A 21,086-nucleotide genomic window follows, 5' to 3' on the forward strand; every position below is an offset into this window, starting at 1 on the left:
TTTGATGTTTATTATAATTCAGGTTTAATCATTGAAGATTATTGTCTGAAAATACAGAAAATTAAAGCAACAGCTTAAAAAAACCCCAATCCTTCCTGACCCAATAAGAAAACTCAACCCATCATTGTTTACAGTAATGAAAGGAAATAAGTACACTGCAGTGACCATTCTGCATTCTCCCTATCAGCTGCATTTGCCCACAGAAATTTGCACATTGGAACTCTTATGAAAATGAATATAAGCAAATGTAAAAACTAGTAAAATGCACATTTAAGTGGAGGAGTGCCACTGGCTTCTCTTATACAAAGATGCAGATACAGGAGAGAAACATTTTACCCTGCCATATTTTGCCATTATTACACTCAATGTTATATTAATCTTTTAATAATCAAAAGTACATAAACACACCTTGAACATTTGAAATATAAATGCATTAACATGTAAAAATATAAAATCACATTTAGACAGCAAGTGCTTAACCTGAACCTGCTGAAAGATCATACTCTTATGTACAGGGTTTAAGCTGTACTGAGGTTAATATTGGGCACAGCTGAAATTGCACTGGTAAGGCATTGGTCAAGGAAGGGTGCAAGTGTGTTGACGTGTGTGTGTATTTGTGAATGTTTGTGCATGCGTGCGTATGTTTGTGGGAGGGACTGTGGATGTGAGTATGTGTGTGCATATGTGTGAGTGCGTGAGTATGTGTGTGTGTGTGCCCGGGTTGATTGTGTGAATGGGTAAGAGAATGTGTGTGTGCATGTGCACGCATGTATGTGTGTATGTCTGCATGTGTGTGAGTGCATGAGTATGTGTGTGTGTGTGCACACGGGTGCGTGTGTGTATGGGTAAGAGAATGTGTTTGTGTGTGTTCATACATGTGTGTGTGTGTCTGTGTGTGAGTGTGCGTCTGTTTGAGTGAACACTGTGGATGTGAGAGAGTGTGTGTGTGTGTATGTGTGTGTGTGTGTGTGGGTGCATGAGTGTGCCTTTGTGAATGTGTGTGTGAGTGTGTGTGTGTGTATGGGTATTAGAATGTTTGTGTAGACATGTGTATAATGTGTGTGCACGCATGAATATGTGTGTCTGTGTGAGTACATGAGTGTGTATGTGCGCGTGTGTGTATGGGCAAGAGAACGCTTGTGTTTATACATGTGTGTGCATGCGTATGGGAATGAGAATGTGTGTGTGTGTGTGTGTGTGTGTGTGTGTTGACACGTGTTTGTGTCTCTGCACGCATGTATGTGTGTGTACGTGAGTGCATGAGTTTGTGTGTGTGTGTGTGCGTGAGATTGCGTGAATATGTGTGTAACTGTGGATGTGAGTGTGTGTGTGAGAGAGAGAGGGTATGTGTGTGAGTGACTGAGTATGAGAGAGAGAGAGTGTGTGTGTGTGTGTGTGTGTGTGTGCACATCAGTTGTGGTCTAATCCATTCAACTGATGTGCAGCAGATACAGGTTAAAACCTGCAGGAAAACCATTTCTTTGAGAGGTAATATAAACACACCTGCTCAATAGACAAGTAGTGACTTTTCTAAATGTATTCAATTGTGGTTACACTACAGTAACAGAAGCAACCATTCATCAGACACTACACAACTTTTCTTATAATGTATTAAATAATTTATTTCCACTATTGTAGATGAATGTCAACTGTTCAGATTTTAACCCCATGCTGATCTGTTCATATTGAGCCCAAACATAATCCCCTACGGAATATGAAATAAGTACTACTGTGTCACAGGAGTTAAATACATCGCACAATAATAAATCATAACACCAACACATTTGATGTTTTCTGTAATTCAGGTTTAATCATTGAAGATTATTGTCTGAAAATACAGAAAATTAAAGCAACAGCTTAAAAAAAACCCCAATCCTTCCTGACCCAATAAGAAATCATTGTTTACAGTAATGAAAGGAAAGAAGTACACCGCAGTGACTATTTTGCATTCTCCTTATCAGCTGCATTTGCCAACATAAATTTGCACATTGGAACTCTTATGAAAATGAATATAAGCAACTGTAAAAACTAGTAAAATGCACATTTAAGTGGAGGAGTGCCACTGGCTTCTCTTATACAAAGATGCAGATACAGGAGAGAGTTATTACTTCAAAAACATTTTACACTGCCATATTTTGCGTGTGTGTGTGTGTGCATACGGTTATGAGTGTATGTACGTATGCATGCATGTGTGTGTGCGCATGAGAGTGCACTGGTGAATGTGTGTGTTTGTGTGTGCGAGAGATTGTGTGTGTCCATGTGTGTAGGTGTGTGTGTGCATGTGTGTAATTGGGTGTGAGAGAGTGTGTACGTGTGTGTAAGTTTGTGAGTGTGTGCGCATGAGTGTGTGCATGTGTGGGTGTGTGTGCATGAGTGTACATCGGTGTGTGTATTTGTGAGTGTGTGTGAGTGTGAGAGAGAAAGGGTGTGTGTGAGAGTATGTGTGTGTGCTGGAGTGTAAGTGAGAGAGTGTGTGTGTGTGTCTACTTTAGTGAGCAAAGGGATACTGAGGAGTCACACGCTCTAAATCCAGCACAGACAGGTGTGTGTTCAGTGGTGTGTATGTGTATATGAGTGTGTGTGCATGCGTGTAGGTGTGGGTGTGTCTGTGTGTATCTGAGTGTGTGTGTGTGTATGTGTACATGAGTGTGTGTGTGTGCATGCGTGTGTGTAGGTGTGGGTGTGTGTGTGTGTGTGATTGAGTGTGTGTGTGTGTGTGTGAGTGGATACATGAGTGTGGTGTGTATGTGTATATGAGTGTGTGTGTGTAAGTGGGTATATGAGTGTGTGTGTGTGTGTGTGTGAGTGGGTATATGAGTGTGGTGTGTGTGTGTATATGTACATGAGCGTGGTGTGTGTGTGTGTGTATGTGTATATGAGTGTGTGTGGTGTGTGTGTGTATGTGTACATGAGTGTGGTGTGTGTGTGTGTATGTGTGTGTGTGTGTGTGTGATTATGTGTATATGAGTGTGTGTGGTGTGTGTGTGAATGTGTACATGAGTGTGGTGCGTGTGTATGTGTACATGAGTGTGGTGTATGTGGTGTGTGTGTGTATGTGTACATGAGTGTGTGTAGGTGTGGGTGTGTCTATGTGTATCAGAGTGTGCGTGTGCGTGTGTGTGTGTGTGTGTGTATGTGTATATGAGTGTGTGTGGTGTGTGTGTGTATGTGTACATGAGTGTGTGTGTGTGTGTATGTGTATATGAGTGTGTGTGTGTGTGTGTGTATGTGTATATGAGTGTGTGTGGTGTGTGTATGAATGTGTACATGAGTGTGGTGTGTGTGTATGTGTACATGAGTGTGGTGTGTGTGGTGTGTGTGTGTATGTGTACATGAGTGTGTGTAGGTGTGGGTGTGTCTATGTGTATCTCAGTGTGTGTGTGTGTGTGTGTGTGTGTGTGTCTCTACTCCAGTTGGCAGAGGGACACTGAGGAGGACTTACACACTGCAAATCCAGCACAGAGGGGTGTGTGTTGAGTGAAGTGTGTGTGGAGTCTGTGCAGGAGGGTCAGTGTGTCAGAGTCAGAGACGCTGCAGAAGGACAGAGTGCCAGCCGGACGGTCCACACACACTCCTACCCTGTACACACACACTCCTCTACCATCATCATCATCATCACACACTCCAGCTCTGCGGTAGGGGGAGGTGGGGGCAGGTATGTGTGTTTCGTTCTTATTGTGCCAGACAGAGTAACTGGGTTTATCAGAGTATCTGGGTTTACTGCACTCCAGACTCCAGGAGTTTTTATTCCATCCAAACTTACAGTCAGAACCCCATCCTTTCCTGCTGATTCCTTTATCTGTCACTGCTATAAGAACCCCTCCCCACCCCTCAGGCACACTGAACTCAGCCTCCCAGTAACAGCGCTCACACAAACTCTCTCTGCACACAACCTGGAGCACAGAGTCAAATCTCTCTGAATGATCAGGATCAGGCTGCTCTCTCTCCGGTGTGCGTGTCACCCTCCTGTTCCCCTCAGACAGAGACAGCTCTTCGCACGCTGTGTTTGGATCCAGTGTGAGCTGACAGCCGTCTGCACACCAGAGACATTAATGAGATTAATTATCATTATTAATATTCACATCATTATGTGTGTGTGGTGGGGTGGGCGTGGTTTGAGCGTCGGCTGCAGAGAGAGAGTGTGAGAGGAGCGGCTCTCGGATCCTTCGTCACAACTGTCAGCTGGAGGTAATCAGCGCAGATAATTGTTAATTGTTTAATTGCGCTGATTGCCTCTGATTGCTTTCAACAGTGAGCCTGGGGTTTTTAAAAGGAAGACCGGAAGCTGGAGCGAGGAGGGGGCTGATGACAAGACGGCTGCGGAACCGTCGTGTTTTGTGTAAATTGTCTGTAGAAGACGCATCTGAAAATAAAAGAGCACGGAAGTGCTGATTACGGAAACAACTGTCTCCCGTGAGTGTGTGTTTAAACAGGAGGGGTGGCACTCGCTTGCCACAGTGGTGGCCCGTGCGGGGGGAGTATTAAACACACAGGAGACGGCATGGAACACAGCCAGGTGCAGGGGGAAACGCCACAACCGGTGGTGGCGCTGGCGAGGATGCTGGAGGGGATGGCGGCGATGCAGGAGAGGCAGGCGGCGATGTACGCCGAACAGCTAGAGGCTCTGCGGGCGCAAACTTCCCTCCAGACCCAGGCTCTACTGCAGCTGGCGGCTGCGGGAGAAACCAGCTCCCGAGAGAGACAGACCGGACCCCCCGTAGCTCTCCATCTACCAAAAATGACCCCGGAGGACGACGCGGAGGCGTTCCTTGAGGGATTTGAGGTGGCCGCGAGGGAAAGTAAATGGCCGGAGGAGGAGTGGGTCGTCCGCCTCCTGCCCCTCTTGACTGGGGAAGCACAACGAGTGGCACACAGCTTACCCCCCACAGCGCGGACGGTCTACGGCAACCTAAAGAAGGCGGTCCTGGACCGCCTGGGATACAGCCCGGAAGAACACCGGTGACGGTTCAGGGAGACGGCCCTGGCCGGAGAGGACCGACCGTTCGCCTAGATAGATAGATAGATAGATAGAAACTTTATTGATCCCGTAGGGAAGTTCCCTTAGGGAAATTCAGGTTTCCAGTGAGTACAGCACCATAAGTTAAAAAGTTAACAAGTTAAACATCACACACCAAACATAGAGATAGTAACAATATACAGAAAATAAATAAAGAAAATAAATAAAGAATAAAGCAGCAGCGGTTATATAAAATAGCAGCGGTTGTTCCAGTTTAATTAAATAGGTAGTAAACAATAGATAATGAGACTGTTCAGTGTGATGATGATGATGTTCAGGTGATCAGGCCTAACTCTACTTCCTCAGACCTCAGACCTAACCTATCCTCCCCCACCCCCTCCTCTCCCTTCCAACTTTGGAGTTGTGCAGTCTGATGGCACGGGGAACAAAGGAATTTTTCAGTCTGTTCGTGTTGATCCTCGGGAGCAGCAGCCTGTCGCTGAACATACTTCTCTGGTTGCTGATGACAGTGTGCAGGGGATGGCTGGTATTGTCCAGAATTGCCAGCAGTTTTTCTAGTGTCCTCTTTTCCGCCACTGTCACCAGGGAGTCCAGCTTCACGCCAACCACAGAGCCGGCCCGCCGGATCAGCTTGTCCTACGCACAGAGACTGCTGGACATGGCGCGTCGGTGGCTCCGACCGGAACTCCGGTCAGCCGACGGAGTGGTAGAGCTGGTGACACTTGAACGGTTTATCGATGGCCTCCTGGGGGAGACGGCGAACTGGGTGAGGTGCCATCGACCGACCGGGTTGGCGGCCGCCGTCACCCTGGCGGAGGACCACCTGGCGCTCTACCCCCGCGGCCAGTCACAGCAGCAGCAGCAGCAGCAGCAAGGACGGGCAGACACGGCTCCGCGCCGGAGAGCCCCTCCTCGTTCCCTTCCTCCCCCCCTTCCTTCCTCCCTTCCCCGTGCCCAAACCCCCTCCTTTTCCCGTAACAACCCTTTTTTTCCTGTTTCCCCAGCCCCAGGCTCAGTGGCGGCGGGGTTCGAACCACAGAGAGCTCCTCAGACGCCCGGACCGGGGTGTTGGCGGTGCGGACAACCGGGTCACCTGCGCCGCGAGTGCCCGCTCATGGAGGTGGGGCAGGTGGTTCGTGTTGTCGGCCCGCCCACCTCCGCTCCCGACCCAGACGGAGCGTACTGTATTCCGGTAAGGATTCAAGGGAGTGAACACCAGGCGCTGTTGGACTATGCAGACCATGATTCGACAAAGCCTGGTTCGACCCGAGGCGTTGTTAGAAGCATCAAGGGTATCTATAAGATGTGTGCATGGGGATTTACACGAGTACTCTATTGTCTCAGTGGAAATTCGGTGTCAAGGAAAAAAACATAAAATAAAGGCTGCGGTTAGCTCCCGCCTCTCGCACCCTCTGATTTTAGGCACTGATTGGCCGGGGTTTCGCCAGGCAGCTGGTAAGGTAGGGGGGGTGCGTTCACGACGGGTAGGGCTGTGTGATGTGTGTGCTGCTGTCAGCGGTGACGCGGGGTCGTCCGACGCGGCAGAGGGGGAGCCGGCACCAGTGGAGCCTCTGGGGGAGACTCCGCAGGTACCGGTGTTTCGCCCCATGGAGGATTTCCCACTCGAGCAGTCTCGTGATGACACCCTACGCTTTGCCTTTGACCACGTGATGTCCATTGATGGTCAACAGGTGCGCCCTGATGCAACACTCACTCACCCGTATTTTGTAATAATTCGGGATAGGTTATACAGAGTGTGTCGTGACACTCAGACTAACGAGGAAATCACCCAATTGCTGGTGCCTAAAAGCTCTCGGGAAATGGTTTTTCAGACGGCTCATTTTAACCCCATGGCTGGTCATTTAGGGTATGAGAAAACACTGAACCGGATAATGGCCCGCTTCTATTGGCCGGGCATTTGGGCCGATGTGCGTCGGTGGTGTGCGTCGTGCCCTGAATGCCAACTAGTAAATTCCCCGGCTATACCAAAAGCGCCGTTGCGCCCCCTTCCGCTACTGGAGGTCCCTTTTGAGAGAGTGGGGATGGACCTCATCGGGCCGTTTGATCGGAGCACGCAGGGATACCGTTTCATGTTAGTTCTGGTGGATTATGCGACAAGGTATCCCGAAGCAGTTCCTTTGCGCAGCATTTCGGCAAAAAGTGTTGCGCAGGCATTGTTTCAAATAATCTCCCGAGTCGGAATCCCGAAAGAGATTCTGACTGACCAGGGCACCCAGTTTATGTCACGCACACTACGCGAGCTGTACGGGTTATTGGGCATTCATTCTATTAGAACCAGCGTGTACCATCCCCAAACGGATGGGCTGGTTGAGCGTTTTAATAGAACGTTGAAGTCTATGATCCGGAAGTTCGTTCATGAAGATAGCCGTAATTGGGATAAGTGGTTATCTCCTCTGGTGTTTGCAGTGCGGGAGGTTCCCCAGGCCCCCACGGGATTTTCTCCCTTTGAACTACTGTTCGGTAGGAAACCCCGGGGGATATTGGACCTAGTTAAAGAAAACTGGGAGGAGGGTCCGAGAGCCGCTCCTCTCACTCTCTCTCTCTCTGCAGCCGACGCTCAAACCACGCCCACTCCACCACAAATGCATTTAATGATTCTGGTAAAGATTTAGTTTGCATTTGGGGGTCTGTTGATCTCTCAAACCATCACCACCCCCCCCCCCCCCCCCAACCACATGGTCTGCAATCACACTGTGGACCCCCACCCCCCACAAAGCACACAAACTTTCTAAAACCTTTTTTTAAAAATAGATATCATCTTTTAACTTAAAAGTGTCTCCTGGATGCCTTTGAGCCTGGGGGAGGGGGGGGTCTCTGGATCAGTAAAGGTTGATAACCCCCATGTTAAAGGATGCGGAGTACTCATTTTCTTCAGTACTGTCTGTATTTCAGTAAATATGTCATATTTATCCACCCCAACCCCCTATAGATTCTTCAGGAAATTACTTGTGCCTGAGATGAGGGGTAGCTCGTTGGCAAAAAATGTAGCTGTTCAAATGTTATTCTCATAGTAAATTAATTTTTATAGACTCAGACTGATAATTTCCCAAATGCTGTATAGAAATATCTTGTTTTATATTAGTCAATCTCATCCAGTACAGAGATATAGCACTGCATGGTGCAAGGAAGGATTGTTTTTTTTTTTTTTTGCAGAAACACTCTGACATGGAGAGGAAGGGTTTATTGAACCAATCAGAACCTGAGGATGGTCAGGGTTTATTGAACCATTTAGAACCTGAGGATGGTCAGGGTTTATTGAACCAATCAGAACCTGCGGATGGTCAGTTACCTGAACTGAGGAAACCATCCTATCACTTTGAGATAACGTTATGGCCTCAGGGAGCCTGAGTCTCAACTTTACGCCTCATTCTGTAGAGAGCTTCTCCTTCACCAGTGTCATTACACCAGGGGTTCATTCCAATTGCTTATTTTATCCATCTTCATCTTGGTCCTCGCGTAACCTGGAAATCAATCAATCCGCCATCTTTAAGGACGTTCCAATCCGTTTAATGCTCCTTGGAGGAGCAAGGAGGCTCCTGGAGGATGCTTCAGTGAGGATACATCTTTTTTGGAGCGTGTGACGTGTAAATGATCTACCTGTGGTCCACCTCTCCAAATTTGCTGACTGTACATGGCCTGGCTTCAAACTGATGCTAAGCAAGGACGTTCCATTTGCCTAACACATGCTGCCTCAATTCCTCCCTCCTCGTATCTCATCCTTGCATCTCTCCTTCACGTCCTTCATTCAGTGGCGCTAAGAAGAGAGGAAAGGACACTAGGAAGAGATTCAAGGAGTGAAAATAAGTGATTGGAATGAACCCATGGACACTGGTTTTCTACTCGATCAATGAGGAAATACTGCCCCCTACAGCCCCACCAACGCTACTACTCCACCACACTGGTGGCATGTTTAAACAAAAAAACCCTAAAAAAACGCAGGAAAAGGGAAAAGGAAAAAAAAACTCCACCGGGTCCAGCTCTGGCTGGTTCCTTCTGTCACGTTTTGGGGGTGAGGACCCAGGTGCGGAGTGAAAAACACAGGAAATTCAAAAGGGAAGTTTAAACAAAGACCTTTACTTCAAAAATAAATAATAACAAACAAAAGGCCACACAGGGCAACTCTCTAAAACACGAAAATCTTTAGAAAGGGAAAAAGCAAAACTTTCAAAATCCAAATGAACACAGAGCAGAACACGGGCAAGGCAGAACACGGGAGACACAAAAGCAGAGCATACACAGGCGGAAAACACAGAGGCAGAAACACAAGCAGGCTGAACACAAGCAGAACACACAAAAACACAAGCAGGCAGATACATACACAAGAACACAAGGAACCAGAACTCGAGTCTTCTTCTTCTTCTTCTTCTTCTTCTTCTTCTTCTTCTCTGGTTTTAATGGCGGTTGGAAAACCTAAATTGGTGCATTACCGCCCCCTACTGTGTACATTGGCATCTGATTTAGTTCTCAAAAAAAATTTAATAAAACAATAGCCCCACCCTCCCATACCTGAACCACGATTTTTTGCTATATCACTCTATCCCTGGCATCTGACTCCCTCCAAACCCTTTCGCCAAAATTCCCCGTATTTTGTCCCCCTTCACATCCGTTATACCCAAAATCTCTTTCGCTGCATCCACCACCATACTGATTCTTTCTGATTTAGTTTCTATCTTGCTTGCATAGTTAATCACCATCGCAATAAATGCCAGAAACCTTCTTCTATTCAAATGCATGATTTCTTTGTCACATCTCCCTTGATCTGTTCCCTTTATTCCAGTTCTATTCTGCTCCTTCCTCTCAGTTCCCTCTTCTGCCCTCACTCTCTTCGTTGCTTCTGCATATGTTATTTTATTCTGCACTTGTGTTCTTTCCGCCTCACTTTCCCTCTTCCTTCTTTCACACTGCTTTTCTCCCGCTTCATGATTTTCCCCACAGTGAAAGCATATTGCCTGTTCTTTAGACACCGTACAATCATCACCAGAACACCCATCTTTCCCACACCTTCTACACCTGTGATTCTTTTTCCTACACACTGCTGCCAGGTGTTCATAATCCTGACACCAATAGCACCTCAGTGGAACCCTCTCATATTCCCTTACCCTGTAACAAAAATAATCTAAATAGACTCTTTCCGGTAATTCTCCCTCAAATTCTAAAATTACTGATCCATATACTTGTTCTTTTCCCTCCCGATAATTTTTCATCCGCTTTGCCCCTAAAACTCCTTCTACCTCCAAAAAACAATTGGTGTCTCCCGACAACGGGACCCCACTAATAACACCTTTCCGTAGCGCTCTTTCTCGCATTAAAAAACTAACTACTTTTTGTCGATTCAAGTCTTTTTATTTTAAGAGGCTTGTCCCTCAGTCTCTACGACTGACACTCCATGATTATAATTAACCCCCTGGTTACCCTCAATACTCTTACTTCCCCAATCTCCTTCTTTATGAGTTTCCCTATTCCGTGGGTGTCATTAAAAATGCCATTTGCTTCTCATCCATACCCGGGCCTCACATCCACCTTTATTCCAAATGCATATTTATAATCCTTAACTTCATTTTCAATTCCTTTTTTTTCTTTTCCTATTTCCTCCTTCCACCACTTCACACTCCATTTCTTAAAGTCACTTCATCTGTGATCCAAATTCGATTTTCAACAAACGTATAATTCAAAATCATAGACCAAAACAATCCGTCCTCACATGCAACCTGGTTCAAATCCCGACAAGAATCCCGCCATTTATTGGTTACTAACCCAGCACCCGAGTCAGGGAAACAAAGAACTTAAATAGACAAGACGCTAACAAGACACAGGAGGACACAATGCACAATCACATCAGAGAGGGAGGGGATAAAAAGACACAACCAAAAAACAATAATTGAATAATAGAAAACAATAATACAATTAAACACAGGGAAGAGCAATGAGGGAGAACAAACAGAACTACAAAACTGAATTGCCGCCATCTGGAGGCCCAAAAAGGAAAAGCAGAAACAGAACACAGAACCATGACTTGAAGCCCAATGACTGACGCTGAGGTTTGACTCTGGGTCTGGATTTACCCACATTAGTGTTTATTTGTGGCTCCCTAGAGAGAAATAAGAGCACTGATGTGTAATGTGTAATCCTGAAATCACACACGGTAAAACAATCTGTGTGATGATAAAAAAAGCCGGGTTCGAGTCCCGGGTTTGCGTCCTCTCTGCATGGAGCTAGCACATTCCTGTGTTTGTGCTGGTTTCCTCTGTGTCCATATAGTCCTAATAAAGAAAGAATTACACAAGTCTGTCTACAGATGATGCCAACACAGAATCTATAATTTTACACAACATAATGGGCCCCTTCAGAATAAGAAACATCAGTGTCCATGTTCTTGCTCACAAGTGAAAACATGCAACCATTTATGATGTCTGCAACAACAACAATTTAATGATACTCGTAGTGTATCAGTAATGCCCAAAAAGCCAAACTTCATGCTGACCAGAGAAAGCTTGTGTAATCCATTTATTGACATTATTATTGAAGTTATTACAAGGCTAGCTCTCAGAACTCTGCAAAATTATTAGTGCTGCTTAATTTACTTGTCATGCAGATTCTATTATGTTTCCTACAGCCCAAACGTGAGATTACAGTTCAAACTATTAAGCGCCCATGAAACAAATAGCTCAGCGTGAAACTGAACTTCCACTACCATCTAGTGGCTGTTTAAAAGAACAACAATATTATTTTTCCAACAGTCTTTTCTAGAACTCCACAGGTCTTAATAAATTGCTGTAGATGTAACCGTGAACTAAAATCTTTTGCAAATAATTAAATGTTTGATTGAACAAAAAAACAGTTTTCATGTCTATATGAGTGCACACTGCCCATTCTTTCACTGCTCTGCCTCAGTTCCTGTAGATTCAGTGGGAAACCTGCAGTAATTAATGCACTTCAGGCTGGGTTCTGCAGTGTACAGCTGCTTGGAGGCTTAAGGTAGTGAAGGGAAGTGTATGTTTCTGTATTTCTGTATGCACTCCTGGCCACTTCTGCCTAGGCCTGCGGCATTGTCCCAGTCTCCACATTCCCAGTTACCGTGGCGATGAGGGAGAAGAGCGATGAAGAGCTACGAGGAGGATGGAATGCAGCTCAAGGCCGTCCTGAGTGCACTCCTGAGAGGACCCGAAAAGCTCTGGCACCCACCATGAGGATATACCACCCCTGTCCCAGGCACTATACTGTGCTGTTGTGTTGTGTGCTGAGAGGCCTAATTACTGATGTAACATCCGTGTGTGACCACAGACAGAGCCTCTATGCTTGTGAGATGTGACCTTATGATGTGCGATGCTTAGAACTATCAAGACTGAGATAACTTAGTGAGTCTTTGGAGAATGCCCCTGCATGCTGTGCAGTGGGTATTTCCCTGGTGCATATTGTACTAAATTCTGTTACAGCGAGAAAATTTCGTCGGACCTGATGATTTCCTGTCTACCTCATGTGCCTGCTTTGAATGGGTCCTATCAATGCGCATAGTATTTGGCATTCTGTATGGTAGTCTGTATTTCTTATGGATGCTGGTAAGGTGTAATTTTATTGAAAGTAGGCTTGGGGCCAAGCGGCCAAACCAGACTTCGTTTTTGAAGCTCATTTCCTGGTGTTGTAGTTCCTTGTTGCTCACTAGCGCCACTACGGATGGCTCCAGTATAAGTGTTTTCATATCCGGTTTCCATGTAAGTCTATGGTACAAATGCGATCAAAATACAAAGTCAATAATTTTTTCTCACAAGAACAAATAGTCATAATAGGTGTATTTTATTCGTTTTATGACGGTCCATGGGTCGATTTCATGGTGTATTGCGTCATTTGGGCACAGTGCCAATATTTGTTCTGGACCAATGAGGTACAGCTTGCGTCACTTCCGGATTACTGCGGAGGACTAAGCTACAGTAGGGGCTACAGTCTATGGTCACTGGGGTGGGAGGTGGCGCCTCTTGGCCTTGACATTGCGGCTCCGGCCACGGTCCACCTGTGTGAAGTCAGAAAATGCAGGCATCCCATTTCGTAGTGATTTCATTATGGCGTGTGCTATTTACAGCTGCACTAGACGACCATAAAATAATCCTCCTCTTAAGTTTTTCGGTAGCCGAGTCATTTTTACTATTTCTTTTAGCCTCTTTTAGCCTACTTAGTTGGCAGAAAGCGTAATCAGCTTGCTGTATTTGGTAGTCCAGTAGCCTAAGCTAAAACAGTTTGCAACTTCGGCTACCAAGCCATTTGACTGGCTAGCTAAACTTAACCGGCAAACATTCAATCTGTCAGGCTTGTCAGTCGTGTACATTACATTACAGGCATTTAGCAGACGCTCTTATCCAGAGCGACTTACACAACTTTTTACATATCACTTTACATTGTATCCATTTATACAGCTGGACATATACTGAAGCAATGCAGGTTAAGTACCTTGCTCAAGGGTACAACGGCAGTGTCCTTACCCAGGACTCGAACCTGCGACCTTTCGGTTACAAGCGCAGTTCCTTACCCACTGTGCCACACTCCGTCCCATTAGTGTACATTCCGTAAATGACTACCTGGGCCATGCTTCACGCATGTGACAAAGATACTCCCGATAATCCCGATTTTGGGATAAACATTTTTTCAGTTTCACGAAACGAATTAAGAGTCTCAAGGTTCATTTGCTGAATAACATACAACACACGATGAAATCACACACACAGAATTTAACGAAATTAACCATCTTGGCATTTATGGTAAATGGACTGCATTTATATAGCACTTTTATCCGAAGAGCTTTACAATTGATGCCTCTCATTCGCCAGAGCAGTTAGGGGTTAGGTGTCTTACTCAAGGACACTTCGACATGCCCAGGGCGAGGTTTGAACCGGCAACCCTCCGACTGCCAGACAATAAGTCTTACATTACATTACACATTACACATTACATTCATTTGGCAGACGCTTTTATCCAAAGCGACGTACAAAAGTGCATTTTCATGATCGTAGACAACTGCTGAACACGGGTTCAGTAAGGTACAATTACTTATTTTGTACAGCTATTTCTAGCCGAGAACAATGAACACTATCCTGGTCTAACATCTGCAAAGCCAACTAGGCAGAAGAATAAGCTACAGTATTAGGACAGATACAATTTACCAAGAAGTGCAGGGATGGGGCAACATGTAACAAGTGACAGGGAAAAACGTTTTTTTTTTATTTTATTTTTTTAAATATTTATACAGCGTGGTGGTGGTTAGTCTAGATATAGTCTGAAGAGATGAGTCTTCAGGCCATGGCAGAAGATGGATAGTGAGGGGGAGGTTCGGAGAGGGACGGGGAGTTCGTTCCACCACTGGGGAGCTAGGGTGGAGAAGCTCTGTGATCCCTTTGGGCGGGTGGGAGGGGTTACAAGACGCCCTGCTGCCGCAGAGCGGACTGATCGAGCAGGCACATAGAATTGAGTCATGTCCTGCAAGTAGATGGGGGCTGTCCTGTTGGCGGCAGTGTAGGCAAGGGTCAGGGCTTTGAATTGGATCCTGGCAGCGACCGGTAGCCAGTGAAGTGATCGCAGCAGAGGAGTGACGTGGGAGAATTTGGGGAGGTTGTAGATGAGTCGGGCAGCGGCATTCTGAATCATCTGTAGTGGCTGTATGGCACAAGCTGGCAGGTTTGCCAGGAGACAGTTGCAGTAATCAAGGCGAGAGGTCACCGTAGCCTGGACGAGCAGCTGGGTGGAGTGCGTCGTCAGGTATGGTCGAATCCTCCTGATGTTGTACAGGAGGAATCTGCAGGACCATGATGTTGCCTTGATGTGCTCCTTGAGGTCCAGTTGGTCATCCAGGACCACCCCCAAGCTCTTGGCAGAGTGAGAGGCAGTCACTGTGGTGCCATCAACCGTGAGCTTACCTCCTGAGCTATATCGCCCCCCATTTAGAAAGGAACATGTTTTTAGCATTTAAGAGACCGACAAGAGCATTTAAGAAAGTGGTTCTCAGAATCGGTCCTGGGGGCTCCTTGCGTATATTGGCTTTTCTCCATTGGTTTTGATGATCTACAAGAAAAAAAAATTGCCTAATAATAATTAGAAATTCAATGTACATTATTTTTGTCTTCATACACCAGGTGGAAAACTTGCTGTACAGAGTGCGTGGTCATATTTACATGCCCGCAGATCAGTTATTAAAATACTTGGTAGACTTGTTAATCACCGCTGACAGTGTTAATTTTTATTCGGTAAAAAGTGACTTGCAAACGATTGCTCAACTAGCGTCACCCAGCAAGTGTACACCACAAACGGCGATGGAGTTGTAGCAGTTACTGGCTCATTAACTGACTGTGGCGAAAACCTACGACGATAACTTGCTTGGTTAATAGCAGGTCTACCAGACAGTTATATGAAAATTAGCCTAGTCAAATCACCAGCAGCCTACACATCTCTGATTGACTGACCATCAGTGTAGTGGATGTTCTTCCCCTGTGGTTCATATTGCTAATGCGTGAGCTAACCATGGATAGCCTACCTAGCTCACTGGCAAGCTGATATGCTAGCTAAGCATATTTGTTTTGCTGAGAAACATAAATTGAAGATAACTGAACATAATTGTATTATTAATGTCATACATATAACGTGATTACATGACACAGTACAGTCACGGATGGAAATTAAACTCCGTAAACATTTGATAATATATTTTAAAACATAACGGCAGACAGTCAGCTAGCCTCAAGTTCTTTCTGCAATCGTTTGTTCAGGTTGATGGGCTTTTCCGCACCGGACTGTCAATCACATTGTAAAAATCACAGAACTGCTTAACTCTATGGTTTTGGCTCCAAATCGACAACATGGCCGCGCCCGCTATTGAGCTTCAAAACTTGTTTTAGAGACCCACGGAGAGTCAACGGATGACGTCACAGTAGCTTTGTCCATATTTTTTACAGTCTCTGCTTGGGGCTGCTGTATGGCTCATTCAGTTAAGGCACCACGCTGAGGTGCATGGATGAGCCTCACGGCCTCAGGTCGAATTCGGACCGTGCCAGTGCCAACTGTGGCCGGTAGCTCCACAGGGAGACGCAATATTGGTGCCTGTGTTGCCCAGGGTACGGGAGGGTTCAGACAGACAGGGATCTGCGTTTCATTGCTCTCTAGCGACCCCCCTTGGGCGCTCGTATGACTGCATGTCAGAGCTGCTTATGAAAGGTCTTCCTCCAGTATGAAAAACAGCTTTTCTGTTCTATTCCATTACTAATTATACATGCTCAAAAGCTGAAATGTGGTAAATGTTAATTTTTCTCATCCAAGCAGATGCAGAGTATTAATGTGTAGGCTTATTATTACACCAAAAGCGTGATTTTTATTTTTATTTTTTTAAAGCAAAGCATGAATATTAAACATAATTTTTAAAAATTAATTAATTAATTTATTTTTATTTATTTATTCACACAAAGTAAGTGGTAAAACAAAAGTATATAACAACAAACATAGCAGGGATTGTGCACAAGAGGTAAGAAACCCCAAGGGGCTTATAGTAAAAACCTCCACTCTAGGATTTACAATTTATCCTAATACTATGGATTTTTTATTTTTTCATAATGAGATTAAAAAATAGAAAGAGGAAAAAAAAACAAATTCATAGCAATAGGAATATTAATTTAATAAAAGGTCATGTCATGGTTCTGGCTCCATCACATGGCTGTTTGATGTAATTAAAACAGGGAAACATTTACTCAGACAAGCTCGCTCCTGTTAATGAAAGTGCTGGCATATGGCATTAGAAAACTTCTGAGAATTCCTCTGCAAGCTGTGGCATGTGTACCTCTCTGGTGCTCCTTGTAACAAAACCTGTAACTGTGGAAAACAGTTGTCTGACCTGGTATTCTCCTGTCTACCTTGTGTACCTGCTTCAAATTTGTTCATGTCAATATGTTCAAATAATGCCCAGCCAAACCAGACATTTATATTCTGCAACAGTGAGATTTAAACGGAACAGCCTGTGCCTTAAAGTACTGCAGTCTTTAATTTGTTCAGCTGTCATTTGCACACCTCAACAGTTGTTTTCATGTTTTAAGCATTGCTGGATATATTGCTATAAACTGCTGTTTCACAAATTACCCAGATGATGTCTTAACAATCAAGAACAGTTTGTATATCGCTGGGATTATACATAGTCTATCATTGCCCTTTCATTGATTAAAGTTACATTTTGACCACATACTTCTAAAGAATAGTACTGTCAAAAATCATGTTAAAAAGCCAGCATGATCACTCTGACATCACTTGCAATAGATCTTTTGGAGAAAAGAGTGCTGTCATATATATTCAATGATACCAAAAACAAGATGGACCCACTGCCCTTTGCACACAAAGTTAGGCACGGCATTGATGATTCTTTACTTTTTCTCTCTTTTTTTTACATTGTAATTTACTTTCAGTTCAGTGAACTCTTGAGAATCTGTCAACGTCTGCCTTGAAACTCAACCTCTGGAGCACTTGCAGTATTGCCACATGGCCACCAGGTGGCAGAATGCATCTGCTTTGTGTTTACTGTATTTCAACAAACTCACAGATCTGATAGTTGTCAAGAAATGCTGTGAAACTTTTGCCCATTTCCAGCTCCTGTCACGATATATAATGATTTTATTAAATTCCATTTAGCATGAGGATGGAGGTGCAATTTCAAAGAAATGCACTGGTCGACGCACTGACAAAGCTTATTGTTGCTGTATACAGAGCACACACAGCACACTGATGCACACTGCCTCAGAGTACATTAACACACAGTCTGCCAGGCCCCAGACCGACCCACACACACACACATATACACACACGCGCACATGCACAAAGAGATTCGAATACCACACCTCCACAGCTGTTCTGCTATCACAAATTATCCAGACAATATTTTAACAAGGCCAAATTACTTGAGAGAATTTAGGAAACATTGGGCAGCATTGCTGTGGAATACAGCTTGTTTAATTTGTGTGAGTTAAGATAGCCAATATTGTTTCATGTAACTTGGCACAATTTTAATATTAATACTTTTAATGGCAGGCGTAGATTTGAAGTAATGACTTATAGATCGTGCTTTGTGTGTGTGAGTAACTTGGCATTTCTGTACGTTGAAAACGTGTTTTTCATCAGATGTAATTACAGTATCACATTTTGCAGTAAATTATTATCAATGTTCAGTCCAAAAACTCTTATTAGAGGCCACTGTTGACCTTTTAAACTTTGGCTGTACAATCCTTCCAGCTTCTCTCATTGTTAGGCCTGGATTTATAACATGGTCAATCACAGTGGCTCTAAATTCATTTGATCAAGATCTAAATTTGTCCATCAATACCAACTGCATTGGGCTGCTCCATGTTGTCAGAAGGTGCTGAATGTAGTGCTGTAAATCAGCCTTTTATATAGTGCTGAAGGGATTACCAATCGTGCTGCAATGAAGCTCACCTGGGCAATGTGGTTGGAAGTGATGAGACAGGATTGCTAACATGTTGACTTTATTTCACAATCTGCATGTCTAGCAATAACAATCTGAATGTCTTAATATGAAGTGACAGTACTGTGAAAACTGAGTGTGCAATTCAGAATTTTGCACTTTGTATGTAGGTACAGCAATTTGTGTTTTGCACATTGAGTCAAAGAAATCATATCATACTGTAATGCATTTGTAATGTGTGACTGCAGTTACTAGAAATGTATCTGAAAAAAAACTGTAAGGTCTCAGGAACATCTCAGAGACTGGATGTCATGCAAACTACACTTCTTCCTTGATTTTGGCTTCGCGGTCTAATCCATTCAACTGATGTGCAGCAGATACAGGTTAAAACGTGCAGGAAAACCATTTCTTTGAGATGTAATATAAACACACCTGCTCAATAGACAAGTAGTGACTTTTCTAAATGTATTGAATTGTGGTTACACTACAATAACAGAAGCAACCACTCATCAGACACTACATAAATTCTCTTTTAATGGATTTTACTACTACTACTTTTCACTACACAACTTTTCTCATAATTTATTAAATAATAATTCATTTCCACTACTGTAGATGAATGTCATTGCTTCAACTGTGCAGATTTTAACGCCATGCTGATCTGCTCATATTGAGCCCAAACATAATCCCATACAGAATATGAAATAAATACTACTGTCACAGCAGTTAAATACATCACACAATAATAAATCATAACACCAACACATTTGATGTTTATAATTCAGGTTTAATCATTGAAGATTATTGAAGATTATTGAAAATACAGAAAATAAAAGCAACAGACCCAATAAATAAGGAAACTCAACCCATCATTGTTTACAGTAATGAAAGGAAATAAGTACACTGCAGTGACCATTCTGCGTTCTCCCTATCAGCTGCATTTGCCCACATAAATTTGCACATTGGAACTCTTATGAAAATGAATGAAAGCACCTATAAAAACTAGTAAGTGGAGGAGTGCCACTGGCTTCTCTTATACAAAGATGCAGATACAGGAGAGAGTTAGCCTATTACTTAAAAAACATTTTACCCTGCCACATTTTGCCATTATTACACTCAATGTTATATTAGTGTTTTAATAATCAAAAGTACATTAACACACCTTTAACATTTGAAATAACCTGAACATGCTGAAAGATCATACTCTTATGTACAGGGTTTAAGCTGTACTGAGGTTAATATTGGGTACAGCTGAAATTGCACTGGTAAGGCATTGGTCAAGGAAGATTGCAAGTGTGTCGACATGTGTGTGTGTGTGATTGGGTGAGAGTGGGTTTGTGTGTGTGTATTTGTGAATGTGTGTGCATGCGTGCGTATGTTTGTGGGAGTGACTGTGGATGTGAGTATGTGTGTGCGTATGCATGTGTGTGCGTGAGTGCCCGGGTAGCGTGTGTGAATGGGTAAGAGAAAGTGTGTGTGTGCGTGTGCACACATATATGTGTGTATGTCTGTGTGTGTGTACATGTGTGTGAGTGCATGAGTATGTGTGTGTGTGCACACGGGTGCGTGTGTGTATGGGTAAGAGAATGTGTTTGTGTGTGTTTATACATTTGTGTGTGTGTGTGAGTGTGCGTCCGTTTGAGAGAATTACTGTGGATGTGAGAGTGTGTGTGCGATTGAGAATGGGTGTATGGATGTGTATGTGTGTGTGCGTGAGAGTGCCTTTGTGAATGTGTGTGTGTGTGTGTTTATACGTGTTTGTGTGTGTGTGTGTATGTATGGGTATGAGAATGTTTGTGCAGACGTGTATAATGTGCGTGCATGCATGTATGTGTGTCTGTGTGAGTGCGAATGTGTGAGTACATGAGTCTGTGTGTGCGCGTGTGTGTATGGGCAAGAGGAATGTGTGTGTGTGTTTATACATGTGTGTGCACGCGTATGGGAATGAGAATGTGTGTGTGTGTGTTGACACGTGTTTGTGTCTCTGCACGCATGTATGTGTGTGTATATGAGTGTGTGTGGTGTGTGTGTGTGAGTGGATATATGAGTGTGGTGTGTGTGTGTGTATGTGTATCTGAGTGTGCATGTGTGTGTGTGTGTGCGCGCATATGAGTGCGTGCGTGTCTCTACTCCAGTTGGCAGAGGGACACTGAGGTGGACTCGCACACTGTAAATCCAGCACAGAGGGGTGTGTGTTGAGTGAAGTGTGTGTGGAATCTGTGCAGGAGGGTCAGTGTGTCAGAGTCAGAGACGCTGTAGAAGGACAGAGTGCCGGCCGGACGGTCCACACACACTCCTACCCTGTACACACACGCTCTTCTACCAGCATCATCATCACACACTGCTCTGCGGTAGGGGGAGGTGAGGGCAGGTATGTCTGTTGGGTTCTTATTGTGCCAGACAGAGCATCTGAGTTTATCAGAGTCTCTGAGTTTACGGCACTCCAGACTCCAGGAGTTTTTATTCCATCCAAACCAACAGTCAGGACCCTCTCCTTTCCTGCTGATTCCTTTATATGTCACTGCTATAAAAACCCATCTCTCCTCCTGCTCAGGCAGAGTAAACTCAGCCTCCCAGTAACAGCGCTCACACACACTCTCTCTGCACACAACCTGCTCCCAGTGCTCAAATCTCTCTGGATGATCAGGATATGGC

General features: G+C 44.4%; 1 protein-coding gene and 1 long non-coding RNA gene across 16 annotated transcripts in view; one reads left to right on the forward strand and one right to left on the reverse strand.

Moving 5' to 3' along the window:
* Positions 1-21,086, reverse strand: part of LOC135235496 (NACHT, LRR and PYD domains-containing protein 3-like) — a 340,665-nt gene continuing 319,579 nt past the window's right edge. For all 15 annotated transcript variants that reach the window (XM_064301003.1, XM_064301007.1, XM_064301021.1 and 12 more), the window contains one exon: positions 1-4,033. In XM_064301003.1, coding sequence (XP_064157073.1) covers positions 3,405-4,033 — 629 coding nt within the window. In that variant the 3' untranslated portion in view covers positions 1-3,404. The remainder of the gene's footprint in view (positions 4,034-21,086) is intronic.
* LOC135235507 (uncharacterized) overlaps positions 3,160-21,086 on the forward strand; it is a 72,736-nt gene continuing 54,809 nt past the window's right edge. The window contains exons 1-2 of the long non-coding RNA XR_010324396.1: positions 3,160-3,247; positions 20,468-20,517. This is a non-coding gene — a long non-coding RNA (uncharacterized LOC135235507). The remainder of the gene's footprint in view (positions 3,248-20,467; positions 20,518-21,086) is intronic.

The sequence above is a fragment of the Anguilla rostrata genome, chromosome 12, assembly GCF_018555375.3.
Source record: "Anguilla rostrata isolate EN2019 chromosome 12, ASM1855537v3, whole genome shotgun sequence".
Classification (NCBI taxonomy): Eukaryota; Metazoa; Chordata; class Actinopteri; order Anguilliformes; family Anguillidae; genus Anguilla; species Anguilla rostrata.